This window comes from Erithacus rubecula, assembly GCF_903797595.1.
Source record: "Erithacus rubecula genome assembly, chromosome: 4".
NCBI lineage: Eukaryota > Metazoa > Chordata > Aves > Passeriformes > Muscicapidae > Erithacus > Erithacus rubecula.
Genome location: NC_136686.1, coordinates 45,923,559 through 45,938,260, shown reverse-complemented (window position 1 = coordinate 45,938,260; position 14,702 = coordinate 45,923,559). Strand labels below are relative to the sequence as shown.

The 14,702-nt window shown below is 34.1% G+C and overlaps 1 protein-coding gene across 2 annotated transcripts in view; it reads right to left on the bottom strand.

Annotated features, from left to right (window-relative positions):
* Positions 1 to 1,536: 1,536 nt before the first annotated feature.
* Positions 1,537 to 14,702, bottom strand: part of CAPZA2 (capping actin protein of muscle Z-line subunit alpha 2) — a gene marked incomplete at its 5' end in the record, with an annotated part of 30,101 nt that continues 16,935 nt past the window's right edge. For both annotated transcript variants that reach the window (XM_079303587.1, XM_079303586.1), the window contains 7 exons: positions 1,537 to 2,505; positions 3,386 to 3,448; positions 6,023 to 6,094; positions 9,617 to 9,695; positions 12,494 to 12,573; positions 13,741 to 13,947; positions 14,455 to 14,518. In XM_079303587.1, coding sequence (XP_079159713.1) covers positions 2,365 to 2,505; positions 3,386 to 3,448; positions 6,023 to 6,094; positions 9,617 to 9,695; positions 12,494 to 12,573; positions 13,741 to 13,947; positions 14,455 to 14,518 — 706 coding nt within the window. In that variant the 3' untranslated portion in view covers positions 1,537 to 2,364. The remainder of the gene's footprint in view (positions 2,506 to 3,385; positions 3,449 to 6,022; positions 6,095 to 9,616; positions 9,696 to 12,493; positions 12,574 to 13,740; positions 13,948 to 14,454; positions 14,519 to 14,702) is intronic.

Below are 14,702 nucleotides of genomic sequence, written 5' to 3'. Positions count from 1 at the left end.
AAAAAAAAAAAAAAAAAAAAAAAAAAAAAAAAAAAAAAAAAAACACCCAAAACTTTGCTAGAAATCAAGAACCCCAAATGTGCCATGTACCTCAGCTGATAGTCAGGTCAGCTTCATCTGGGGAATCATTACCCCTAAATATGATACAGCACACCATTTTTAAAAAGTAACAGAATAATTGATTTACTTAAAAATGGCTTTATTGAAGCTATAACTTAATAGATTTGATACTCAAGCTGTAAAGTTGTCTCACAGACTAGAAATTAATACAACAAGAAAAAACATAAGTAATCAGATCTACTTATGTTATCCAACTGGTAGAATTGAACTTGAAGGAAGCAATTCTTTCAAGATAAGGAATTAAGACTATCACAGGACTGAATAAACAGAGAGGGAAATACAGTAATAGAGTACTTCACAGTAAAATACCTCTTTATTAGGAATATATTTAAAACTAGCTCTTTATTTCAGGTAAGAAAAATAGCATTCTGACTTTTAGTCAGTGCTGATTCTAGTCATTTGCAACATTCTAAACAGCTAGAAAAGTTATTTGCACCATTGTTGCCCATTAACAATTCCCCTAACTGTCCATTCACTGCCTTTTTTTCCCTTGTTCTTAAATATGTTGGAAGAAATCCTTCAATAAGGTTTGTGTTTAGATCTTGGTTTAAGACTAAGAGACTGACTTGACAGTGACTCAGTATTTGTTATTAGCTCATATGCAACTTTTATGAGCTAATTTGAAAACAACAACATGGTTCAGGAGCTGGACTACAAAGACAGTTGAGAGGGCAACTATCCAGGAAGACTGTGGTAGAACAAACCCACTCTTCTACTATACAGTTTAGTACTGTAAAGTAGCAGCAGTTTCAAGAACTTCTATACCTCTGCATAAGAGAGCACTGAAGAGCAGAATATTGGGGTATTGCTATTAAAATTCAAACAACTAACTACTTTATATGTACATTTTTATACTCGGTACAAGTCTAGACTCTTGCTATGCTGTAACTTGAATGTTTAAGGAAATTAGGTCACGCTGTAAACAAAGACATAAAACATTTGTGTAAGCTTTACTGATTTAGGAGTGTGTATAACACCTGCCTTCTGAAAAATAAAAAAGCTGTTTCACTTTCTATCATGAGCATATAAATAGGTAGCATATTTTAAAACAAGTTTTTATCCAATTAAAAATGAAATCTATGCATTTCATGAAAGTGTTATACAGCATTTGTAACAAATGCTTTTAGATACCTGGCATCCATTTTCAAAATGAGATATACGAGACAGGAAAAGAATTCTCCAGACAACTATATAAATTTTTGTTCTTGGAATTTCTTCTATCCGCTGTAGCCAATATGAAGCTAAAATATACCTGTTTTAGGTAGACTTCCATATGCAGATGTTTTTTAAATGCAGATGAAGATAATGATATTATGATCTCTAAATACACAAGTTTGTGGCTGTTTTAAGCAGAATTTTAAAAACATTCAGAAACACCAAAAATAGGCTATATCAGGAAGCAATCTGATACTCAAATAAATAGAAAATTTGCATTTTAATGTCACATTGAATTTTAGTACATTTCATTCCAAGAAAAAATAAACAGACGTAGTAATGAGTACAGGATTATATATATTACAATATGCCTTGTTTAATATATTTGTAGCTTTACGATAAAAAACCTGAAGGGCAGATGGAGTTTGAGCTCATAATTGTCAGAACAAAGCATTAAATGCATTTCTGGAGTAAGTATTTTTATTTAATTTCAAAACCTTAAAACAGCATTAGACCTTGGCCTTTTTTTTTTTTAACAATTAGCTACCATGGGGCTAGCAAGTATGTCTTCTAGGTTTAAATGATACAGGAAACACTTTTCCCAGTTTTACATACAATGAAAGGACAGATGATGTCAAAAACAGCACCTATGGCTAATTCCATGTTGACCTTGACCTAGAAATGCATGTTACTGACCTCCAGAAGGAATCCAGCAAATTTTGCAAGTTGTCCATTTCACATGAAAGCAAGAGGAAGGGTTATTATATGCAAAAATAGTTTTTCCAACTGTTCTTAATGTGTAATTGAAAACTAAAGGCATGGTCTCTTCATTATAAAAAAATAAAGGTACAACGGAAACTCTAAAGGAAGATATTCAGCTATATTGAAGTTGCAACCCTCTGAAAGGAAGGAAGGAAAAAGAAAATAAGTCAATTAGCTAAGCTTTGTGCTCTACCCAAACTACTTACAGTGATTTTCAATGGCAAAAGCCCATGCTGACTGGGTGATTTGACAGTTCCAAATATTTTTTGTAATAATTTTTATTTGTACACAAGGACACTAAAATGATCCAGTCATGCAATGTTCACTTTAAGCATTCTGCATCTCTTTTCCAATCTTATAGCTAAGGATCTTGTTCCAGTCAATCTTGGTGCGGGTCACTGGCAACTGTCGACGTAAGGCCTTGAAAGTAGTGTCCGACATAGTCTGATAGTTCTCACTGATAGCAGTCTGTCAAACAGAGTCATACAGAACAAACACATCAGAACTAGGATGCACAAAAACACTCAGTGGCTCACTGGCCTGCTACTTCCTAAACAGGCTTAACAAAACACGCTGAATCGAAATAATATTTAATGAATGAAAGCTGCTCGTTATAGATTGAGACTAAGTGAAGAAAATGAGTGAGACATGTCATAAACCTGGTCGCAGCCAAGGTGTCTCAGCAAACCACAGTGTGGTTAATCAGCAGCATGAATAAAATGCTGATCAGAATTAGTTTATACATCATTAATTCCTGTCAGAAAAGCCTTCCACTGCTTTTTCTGTGGGGAAGTCAGTCCACAACATCATTTGAACTTGAATATAATGCATACTATAGATACGTCAAAAATTTTTATTAAAGGGTATTTCTTTCAAGCTGACAGAACACAGTGTCTGAAATTCACCTCATGTTCAATGCCTGAATTAACATGTATCCACTTCTGAAGAGGGTATCTAGAACAGTTACACTTTTTAAACTTTGAAATGATTAATTGAAAGAGGTAATGCCTACACAGTCATATTTAGCAAAGCTGTCTAACGGAGTAGCCTCTGAACAGAACCTGTACAAAAATTCCACTTAGGGAATGCACTAATGCTTTACTGACATCAGAACTGCTGATACTTAATCATGCAAGGAACTTTTCTGCTCTCAAAAAATTATTTCTGTTATAATGTTAGGCAGGTGAGCACAATCACCAGAAGGCAGGAAAAGGCAAGACAGAGCTAGCAGAACATAATCTATTCATATGGAACTGCATAATCTTGCTGGTTATAGAATACTAGCTTTGATTAAGTACATGGTAATGCTATAAATATGAATAAGGATACAGTATTTATTTCCACATACCTGATACTCATTTTCTGCAGCCTCTACAATTTTTATAAATTCCTTCGCTGTCTGGGCTTCATTCTAGAAAAAAGCATTTGAATTAGGTCTGACATCCAGCATAATTCTAGGACCAGTTGGATTATGTGTTTGCTATAGTTATAAGTGATGTCAGACTTGATGAGAACACTTGACAGTTCAGTGGCTAAACCAAAACTGAACACTCATCCAAAAGGCCCATCGCATGTGATGATGATGTTAGAAAAACAAAATAAAATTGTAACAAGCATAAAGAATGCTATGAAGCTCATTAACAAACTTTGATTAAGAATTCTGTGGTATGATAATAAGACATACGAAACAGATAAGCATTTGGAAAAATGACAGTGCCCACTCAAGTCTCTAAAAACATGCAAAGTATGGATAATAACATTATAAATGCTACATTTCCTGTACGAATTCAAGAAAACTTCAAGAACATCAGCTAACCCACAAGTTACAGCAGAATATAACCAAGAAAACAAAACAGATTTGTTTACCACTAAACATTGTGAATCTGGAGACTAAGCTGAGGAAAACACTAGACTTTACATATCTGGTGTCCCAAAATCATCCCCAAATACATCTTGCAAAAATTAGGGTGCAAATTTCATCATGACTGATAAGGATGAAGTCAGAAAAGAAACTGTTTAAGGATGCAAATGCATGGTTTTCTAAAAAAATAAAATATGCCCCATGAGTCAGTCTGGAGGTATATTTGCTGAAGTGTTTAAAAGAATTCTCCAGCAGGAAATGAGGGTTCAAGAATTTCCAAATTTGAATTAGCATTGGAGACATTCCTAAGAGTGCTTTTGCAGAAGCTGTTGAAAATTAGAAGTGTTCTTGTCCCATGTAATCCCTCATTCCTGCAAAGACTTGGAGAAAACTCTGAGAGCTTCAACCATAACTGGTTCGAAGTTTCAGTGAAACTGCACCTAACAGCTGGAGAAGTGCTCTTGGACACTGCAAGAGACATCAAGGAGACAGAGCAAGATGAACAAATTAAAAGGTTTTGACTTTTCAGTGAACTGAAGATATGCTTTCAAAGGTTATGCGAATGAAAGGAAAAATTCTGAGGTATGAGGTCTTATTTGTCTCAGAGGAAAACAAGGGATAACAAAATAACCTTCAGCAAAACAGCTCTAGCAAGAAGAGAATTGTTCATTTATTTCTGTTGTGCCTGTTAATGGTTTTAAAATGGGTTCTCTGACAAATAAAAACAAAGAGGAGTCATTGAGACTGCTTTCAATCTACCTACCATTTCTTCTGTGTGAAATAAGAACTTGTACAGCCTCTGCCCTCTACAAAGCTCACAGCCAAGGTTAAAAATTGGTAACCAGCAGCAATAAATACTTACTTTTGTTTTAGCTAAGTTATGTAAACAATGTTGTCCTACTCATCAGTCTGCTGCTGCTTTACTGAATTGCAAAACATGATTAAGCTTCTTCCCAACAGTAAGTGAAGCAAAAACCTATTGACAGGAGAGCTGCATCCACATAGCCTTCCCTGAAGCAACTCTTATTTGAATGAAAGACTAAATAGATCCCTTTGCTCCAGGGAGTCAGAACTAATTTATATCTACAGCTCCAGAAGTGTTATCAGTTGGCACCACATTCCCCCATTTTTTTTTTTGGTTCTATTGCAACTAAAAAGCCAACAAGCCTTGCTTTATATTAACAAACAATGTTATTGTTTTTAATTTAATTTAATTTAATTATATTGTTGAATTGACCTATTGAGCCAAATTGGCCACTGCTAATCATTATCATTAAAATACTTCTACTGTTCACTTTTACAATTTCTCTTTGCCAGCTTAACCTCACAGTCTTAAATTTTAATAAAAAAACAGACAGGAAACCTTGCAGTTTATAAATGCCATTATAGACATTATTTCAGAAGTAGTAGCTGTTTAGGATAGAACATTATCAATCCTTAAAAGATACATCTGGTACTATTTCCAAACAATTTTTACTTCTATTATTGGCTCCTCATTACTATAATAATCCATTTGGCAAGAAGTTGAAAAAAATAATGCTTTAAATAAGAAGTGTGTTATGATTCTCAAGTTGTACCATCTCTGAAAGGGCTTTTTGTACAGAACAAGACACTGACAGCACCAGTTACAGATAGAGAAAATTAAGGGAGAATACCCACTACTGCTTCTCAGTTGGTACCATTTGTTTACTGTTTTAGCATACTGGTCTTTTCCCAGTGAGCACAGGAGTTAATCTCCTAGAGCTTGTACTACTAAAGTCAGTTATTTTAACTCAAACCTTCTTCATATTCAAAAATTAATTCCGTAGGTCATTCTGCAGACCAAAGTTTAAATACAACAGAAGTGCAGGAAGACTGACAACAAGCTAATTAAAGCTTTAAAATCAAATTTAAAGTAGTTTATATAAGCCACATGTAAGCATACATTAATTTTTTTAAACACTAGCTACATGTTAAGTAGAAGTAGTAAATATAACATATAGAATATCTGTGAATTTGAACATTACTTCCCATACATGTAGAAGAAAAAACTTCTCAAAACTTCTGAGCTTTTTTTAAAGCTTACTTCTTTCTAATTAAAAAGTCACTTCAATATACCCATTAAGGTCTTTAAAGATCACTTACAGACACTGTTAGAGAATCTTGTATGTCTTTATGGCTCACCAGCTGAACATTACCATCTTCATAATAGTGAACCTGCAGAAAATTAAACAAAGAACCTCATATTAAGTTTTACAGATCAACAACATGCAGGAAAATCAAAATGTTGCGTTATTTATCATAGTAAGAAACCTATACAGATCAGCCAAAACCACATACAGAATGTTAGAGAACAAAAACAAATAGGAAAACCTAAATAATATAGAATTTACTATTTTTGAGGGGGAATACTGAAGAGGCTAGTCTGGAAACAATTTTTGTTGATGTGCCTTAAGTAGCATTTCAAGCAAAGAAGTTTAATTTTTGGTTAACATCCTGAAGATGGAAACACCTTATTTATGTGACCTTATTAGAAAGTCTTGAAATGAATAGACTAGACCATTCCAAATGGTGAAGACCAATTTAAAATTAGAATAGTTATGGGAAATTTTCAGGATACTGTGAAGTTTTTCTGCTTCCCCAAATTGTCCTTATTTTCTAAGGACAGTGCAACATTAAGCTTCCCTTTCTAGCTCTGTCTGGGTTTGATGTTTTCCTCTATTAGATATGTCTCATAACAAAAGCTGGTATTTATCTAGACAAAGCAATTCCCAAGGTTAGATAACAAAGCTGATTGAAATTATTTATTCTTGAAATGCTGTACCTATGGAACAGCTTCCTTGATTATTTTGCAGAACACTAAAACTCTACCCAAGTTAACTTTAGTACTTTTAAATACAGTTGGGACAGATAAAAAAACGTTTAGTTGCTAATGAAACTGTTGGAAAACTTAAAAATCAGGAAGCATATATAAAACTACATGTGATCATTAACAGTAATTGCTAAAGAAACTATGCAGGTTGACATTTAAAAATAAGCATCTCTGAAGGTTTTTTACAAGTTTGATAAAGTCCAGATAGTCAACATAGCTGATGTTATGAGAAAATGAAATATTTGTGTCTGGCCCTATTAGCCAACATAACATAATTTTGAGATTAATGCAAAATAGTATAATTCCTATGCATTATGATCGTATGTGCAAAAGACCCTCAACTTTATAAGTAACAACAAAAACATGACACACAGTAAAACAGCTGCAATACCACACAAAGGAAAGGTTTCCTATATGAGTAAAAATTAGTTTCCTGTGATGCATCTTAAATTATTATTTTGCTTATTGTTAAATACTTGTTTTGGAACAAAAGGTATCAACTTAACCACACAAGAAGTTTCTTTTCAAATCAAATATTGCTGGGTAAAGCCTCTGCCAGTCTTTTTCAATTTATTTCCTAAAAGATGAGAAGTGCTTTCTCAGTGCACAATTCTAAGAACTCCCAATGAAGCAGCAGAACCCAAAGAAATGTGTGTTCCCCATTATCCATCAGAATTCACTGCAGAGAGCCCAAACCTCCCCTATGCTCTGACCAGCACAAACATCTCATCTGTGTAACGGAGTCATATTCTTGGCAAACACTCAGATCTAAAAGCTTAAGAGAGATGGAGACTCAAACCTAATTCTAGGATGTGCTACATCTTCAACAAAATATGAGAAGTAACTGTTCTGTACTACACCTCACTGCTGACATCCTTCTAGAATGCTAGGTCTGGGTTCAGAAGACTACAAGAAGGAGGATGTTTATGAACAGAACCTTCTGTTAACTACTGTTAACTGTTAACCTTCTGTTAAGAAAGGTTAACTAAGGAGGGATGAGAATAACAAATTATCTAAGAGATAAAATTAGCAACCAGTACACTTATAATTGTTTTCCATGCACAGTTGGAGCACGTTAAATGCCACAGGGGCTTAGTTTTAGTAAAAGGCTCTGCTGTTGCTTTTCTCCTTATATATAATTAAAGAAAATTAAACAAAAGAGATTGTGACAATAGAGCATCTCCTACATCAGAATTAACAGAATTCAAGAAAAAAGTAAGAAATTGCACAAATTATCTTAAAAATACTGAAGACGCCTGAAGATAGCAGGTGATGCTGAAATTTTCCTCAACTTTTATTAATAAAAGGCCTTATCAGAAACAGAGCAATAGTGTATTACTGTCAAAGATTTTGCAAACACTGAAATTTCAGTACTCTAAAATTATACTAATGCTGTAGAGATGTCATTTTCTAGAAAAATATTTTGCACCTTAAAAAAAATTAAAGCGCTTTTTTTGTTTGTTTTGTGAGGTGAAAAGGGAACACTCCCACATATATTGAAGAAATTGTACACAATTTCTAAAAAATTAAAACTGAGTTTAAAATTGGTGAAACAAGTAGTTTCTACACAAGCAAAAAAGTAGAACTTTTCATCACTCTCCAGAACACAGACTTTAATGAATATAAATAATGTGTTGATTAATTATGTGAAATAGTACTAAAAGACAAAATCATCTGGTGTCCAAATGAATTCCTCATTCAGACTATTTTTTGGCTGCTGTCCTAACCTTTCCAAGAATTAGGTGGACATCTGCTTCCTTGTTCTGGAAAACTCTTAAGACATTTAACCAAAAGTACATGCTGTGGAAAAAATGCCTGCTTTGCTCCAAGTTGAATTTAAATGACAAAGTCTTGAGAAGCCTAGAAGTTACTTCAGGTGCTGCTTACCTAGACTGTTGTGATCTGACAACATAATAATGGCTGTTTACATTTTGACTATCATTCCAAATGTTGGCACCAGCATAAGAAAGCAGATTCAGGGTCCCCTTTGCTTGAACAAAGCTACCTCATCCTAAACTAACATCCTAGCCTCAGGCTAGAAAAACATTGCTTTGCATCTTCCTTCTGCAGTCATCACTGAGCAGTAATGACAAGCAAAACTCGTGAGAGCAAAAAAACAGCAAGAAAAAGAAACTTGACTCTGTCTTGTAAAAAAAAGAAAATCAACCAAAAAAACCCAAAAAAACCAAAAAAACCCAAACCACTACTACACAGAAAATCAGACTGCATTAAGTTTCTAGTCCCTGATCCCAGAACTGTTTCAAGAAACTGCTGCAATGTATATGTACACATTCCAGGGAATCAATCCAGGAAGTTAAGTTGCTCTGCCTACCACATCACAGACCTCCTTTGCTCTCAAGACTTCTGTCTGCTTGGAATTCCTCCTTTCTGAATACCCTAAAGCCAACAGGAAAGCCAAATTCTGAATTAAGAAGACACATATTCAAATAGTTCTGATGATGGAATTGGTGAAACCAAAGGTTTCCACCTTTTTGAGTAATATTATAACATTAAGAAAAACCCATTATCAATTAAAATGGAAAAAAAATTTCTACTTCAGAACAGGCCTACTCTCAGGAAAAGCTTGTCTCACTGTGAATTCAACAGGAAACCAAAGAGGTATATGTGTAGCTGAGCTGAATGCATGTTCTCAAGTCCTCTGAGACTCCTGCATTCAACACATATTTTAAGTTTTTAAGGATTAGATAAATATGCAAATTAAGTCACTAACACTTAAGTGAATGAACATTGCTGCCTTCCTTATTGGGTCCCCATTTTCCCTTAACATATTTGATACACTGGCCTGAGTCTCCCTTGATAATGACTGGAGACTTTATGGCTCAGGACACAGTTTGAGATAAGCATACCTGAATTTTCAAGATGCCAGCCACTTGAGTGGTTGAAGGGGTGATTGTAAACTTCCATTCTGACCTCCAACGGCCATTCCTTTAAAAAAAGAACAAAACCAGTAAAATAGAAATTGGATGCCACCCCACTGGTTATGGAAAAAAAATCCCAACATACAAAATCGTCAAAAGAAACCAGAAAATGAAATTTGCAGTGCAACTACACATGCAGAAAATCTTCCCCTAAGGATTCAGCCTCATAATCAGTCAAGAAGAGAACAGATCAGTTTCCTGTAATATATAACCTCAGTTTTTGATGTGGATCAAGGAGATTTATTATTAAGGACTTTTTAACAGAAGGACTTAACTTCAGAAAATACCTAAAGCTTCCAATGTTCTTTCTTTCTTGTAGTATTAGTTAGGGACCCACAGTTCGTATTTTGTTTCTAGGACCTCAATGACTTGCTATATCAGCCAAAGTCACACTTCACCTCAGGCTATCAAAAACTTGAATGGAAGCAACATTAAAGTAGCAAGACTTTCTGCTGGGTTTAACTGTAACTAGGCCTTTCAGCTCTTCTAACATTTCCCTTCCAGGATGATTATTTCCTTCCAGCTTCCTTCCACAAATTCAGAATCCTTGCCAAAATGCCTAAAGAGTGTTTCAAACACCTGGAAAATAGCATGGGGAACAGCATGGTGTAGTTTCACCTGATTTCTTTCCTGTAAACTAGACATTTTCTTATTCAGCTATAAGGTTAGTAGATTAGAAGGTTAGTACTATAGAGCTGAATATAGAATGCACTGCAGCATGATTTGTCATGTGTTTGCCCTAATTAAAGAAAGAAAGAAAATTGCTACTATGTGTTCCAATCCTGCTATTCTTAGGTAGATTCCTAACAGGAATTCCAGGTAGATTCCACCGCATTCAACCAGGGAAGAGAAAGACATAAAATATTAAAATTAAAAGCTACTAATATCCACATTATCACTGAAAATATAGACTTAGACAATTCAGAAGCTTGTTAGCATTACTAAGAAAACTGAAAGGATTGCCCAGCTTAGTTGACACTAATACAATTAGTAGCCTTATTGATAACCCACTGATTATGGGAAAGCTTATGTCTGGATTATACCTTAGGTACAATTCTAGTTTTTGAAAGCCACGGATTCAATGGTTAACTAAAATATTTGTTTGCTTCTCAGCCACTCTGTGGTCCCTTGAAGTTGAGATGACAACAGTGTTTCCACTCTAGAATATCTTTTTTGTCCTTAAGTCTCTATTAAAAAAAATTCAAGTTCCGAAGGATTTGTCTAAAGGAAATGTTCTAAGATAAAAACAACTCCATTTCTTCATTTAGCTCAGCTGACTTAAGAGTATTTTGTAAGAGATTAACCTTGCTTTAATAATCTCTCTATGCTACTATGTTGACAGTGTTTCAAATAATCACAACGTATTTTTCTTTGGTATATATTGCTTTTCTATCATCCAACAAACTTAGTCTCATAGTAGGCTAACAGACTTCCAAATGTCTAAAAAGCTGGAACACCTTGAGAATAAATATTGGCTGAGGCTTGGGCTGGATATCCAGCCATACAGCTGGATAACTGAGGAATGGTTAACTTGGAATCCATTCCTCCATCTCTAAATCTCCCAAACCAAGATGCATTTATTACAGCTTGCTAAGAACAAGAATTAAGGTCTGACTACCCTTGAAAAACTTTTAAAAACATGGTCAATATTTACCCATACTTTTAATAAAGTATGCCCAACCATAACTTTTAACAAAGAAAACTTTCAAGAAAGATTTTCTCCATCTATAAAATATTGCTGCATATCTCTTTCTCTTCTTTAAAGACCATAGAATTAATTATTTGGAATAACAAAATTCATTCATACTTCCAAACTAAAAAGAAAACTAGTACTATTTCAAGTTACTTCTAATATTGATGTAAAACATGCAGACTTAAGTCAATAAGAAAAAATATTCATTGGCTATGCAAATTCAATAAAAATCAGTGTACTGGGCTAAAATTTTAACTCATGTGTATTCATGTTGAAATTACTATAGATATATAATATCCACCTTCATAATCAAAACCCAAAGATTTCTGTACTTCCATTCATTACCTGTGGGATTACTAATATAGACTGCAAGCAGCTGCAAAATAGCTTATATATGCAGCTTTCAGAAGAAAGATATTTCATTATTTGGTTTGCTGTCTTTAGGATATAACCTCCTTAACCCATTCCTGATACTGTGATATTTTATGTCAACTCTGGTAATTGCCCTGTATGGAGCTGTCCAAAGACTTCAGACTGTGGAAAACATCATTCAACCAATCTCATAAAAAAAAAAAAAAAAAAAAAAAAAAAAAAAAAAAAAAAAAAAAAAAAAAAAAAAAAAAGCTGAGGTTTTAGGAGTTTATTTAATCCAAAAATCACCTTTATTTGTCTAACCCTAAAACTGATCACTTAAGTCCCACCAACAAAGTGATTTTTGGTCACCTTCTTTCTCTGAGAAATTCAAACTAGAAGGAGCTGGTTTTACCCTGCTAGTCACAACAGAAGCAAAACAAGCCAAATCAACTGTGTTAGTGAAGACAGCCATGAGTACTGGTGTCAGCATGATAAGCAGGAAAATTAATCACTTATGTCATATGTGTGACATGGAATTTTGCAAAGTTCTGCAAAGGAGATGCAGGTACCCACTCTGCCATTTTTCTTATCACAAAGGAAGAGATTTCTACAGCTTTGGCATAAAAACTGGAGTGGAGGGAGAAGGGTCCCATACAAGATAGGCATCCACCACCCTCTCTGAACTAAGGATTATCAGTGTAATGGCACTTACTCAGTTGGCTATACTTTACTGTCTGTGGATCCATACAAAAACTTACCAAAAATTTTTTGCTTGAAACTGATGGCTCTCTATGCATGCAATAATGGTTTGCTGTCCATCAATTGTTTTACCATACACCTTAATTAGGAAACAAAAAAAAGAAGGAAAAAAATAAAAAACAGAGTCAGAGTTTGAGTAGACCTTGCTCAAATGGCTTTGCTATTTGGTTCTACTATTATTTACATAAACTGTAAAATTTAACTTTATAACCATTATGGTTATACATAGTATTCTGTACATGTAACAATAAAGTATTTATTAAAATGCAAAAACCAATAAATCTAAGATTAAAAAGCCTGAAGGTCAATCATCTTAACTAAATTTTATATATTATGAACTTCTCTTTCTACCATTACAAGAATTCTAAGCCTATCACAGTGATTAGTGAAACAATATATATTTATTACCAGCTGGTTTTCAAACACCAGTTATTCTACCAACTATATGACAATTCAAGCCTGTACAGAATAGCAAAAAGGGTGAGTTTGGTCGTGTGTTCTGCTTCACTCCCTCTCAAATCAAATACCACTAAAAATTATTTCAGTAAACATCCAATCTAGTTTCCTTTACAGGAACTGGAACTCATCTGGGAATCCAGCTCCACTTCTTAACTCAGCAGCTGATTTACTTTATTCCCCCCGATTAATTTTTCTGTCACATCAACATAAAGCACAGAACAGCTATCAATAGATCAGTTTGCTGAGATTTAAATAGTCATAGAGCTTGTAACAGCAAGCAAATACTATTTTAGTCCAGACTAAGAGGTTTTATTTTAAGAAGCTATCATTACCACCAATTCTGGTGGTAAGAACACAGCACTTGGATATATAGGAGATATGATGGAGCAAAACCAGTTTGCTTTACTAAGACAGTTTTATCAGTAAATCAAGCCAAGGCAGATGTTTCTATCTTACAGAATTTTTCTCCCCTTCTAAGCAACAAGCCAGATAGTCAGGATCAACCTGCAGTAGTCCACAAAATGTCTAAATGCATTAAGAAATTTAAATAAAAATGCTTAAATACAGAGGTAGATCTTTAGTAAGACCTGCAGTAACCACCCACTAATAATCCAATAGCATAGCTAAAATATTAAATTTCTGAAGCTTTCCTTCATTTCTCATGAACCCCCAACAGGAACAAATTCTTTACAGTCTAAACTGCCTGTCTTTCTGGTTTACAAATAGCTCCCTTTTAAAATTTTTATCTACATATAGTGGTATGGTGGTTATGTAATTTAGCACTTACTGTGCAGACACCATTTGGATAGTGTTCCTTCACATATGCTTTCATTGCTGTTTCAACTGAATTTCTCCAGGACTCTATGGCATTTTCAACTTCATGGGGTCTAGGATCAGTAGCCTCCTTTCTTAAGTGATCAAATTTAAAAGAAATCTTGTTCTTGGGATCCAGAAATTTTCCATTTCCCAAATCACCATGTTCTGTTATCAAAACCTGTATTATAAAATTTAAGTTAAAATTTATTTCATTTATATATATTACATAAAACTTATTAAGTCATAGAATTAGTTAATAACATTTGCTATTCAGTAAAAAATAAAAAAGCCATCCCACATCTAATTATATCCTGCATTTTATGGGAGCTTAATCACACCCAAAGACTTACATTTTAAACAAAATATGCATACAAGAGAGAAGGCAAGTATGATACACTGCCTCAGAAAAACAAATTATGCAAGACAGAAATTCATGTCTTCTACTACTAAAGATGGAGCAAATTTTTTTACAGCTACAAAACACTGAATTCATCCAACACCTCAGACTAAAATGTCAAGCTCTTTAAATACCCCTGAGTGACTGACTTATGGTACTACTGAAGGGAGACTATCTCTATGTTTTGATAGGGAAGATGCATTTCTTTTAATTTTCTTGCCAAGAACTGTTCCAATACCAGAACATCTTTAACAGTTTAAGATTGCAAGTATTTCATTGTATTCATACCTGTTCGTCGTAACCGTCAATTTTTACAGGAGTAAACTGGTCCAAGTTGTACTGTGCAAATGCACTACAAGAGAAAAAAAACCAACAAAAGTCTGCATCAAGCACAATCTTTTTCCTTATTAGCAGTCAAAGCATTTAAATAATAGCTAATAATCTGGATGAGGATGCATTAAAAATTATATCAATGCTTTACCTAGCCAAAATTCCTGCAATCACTGTGATTCCCTCAGTGCTTGTATCACAGATTC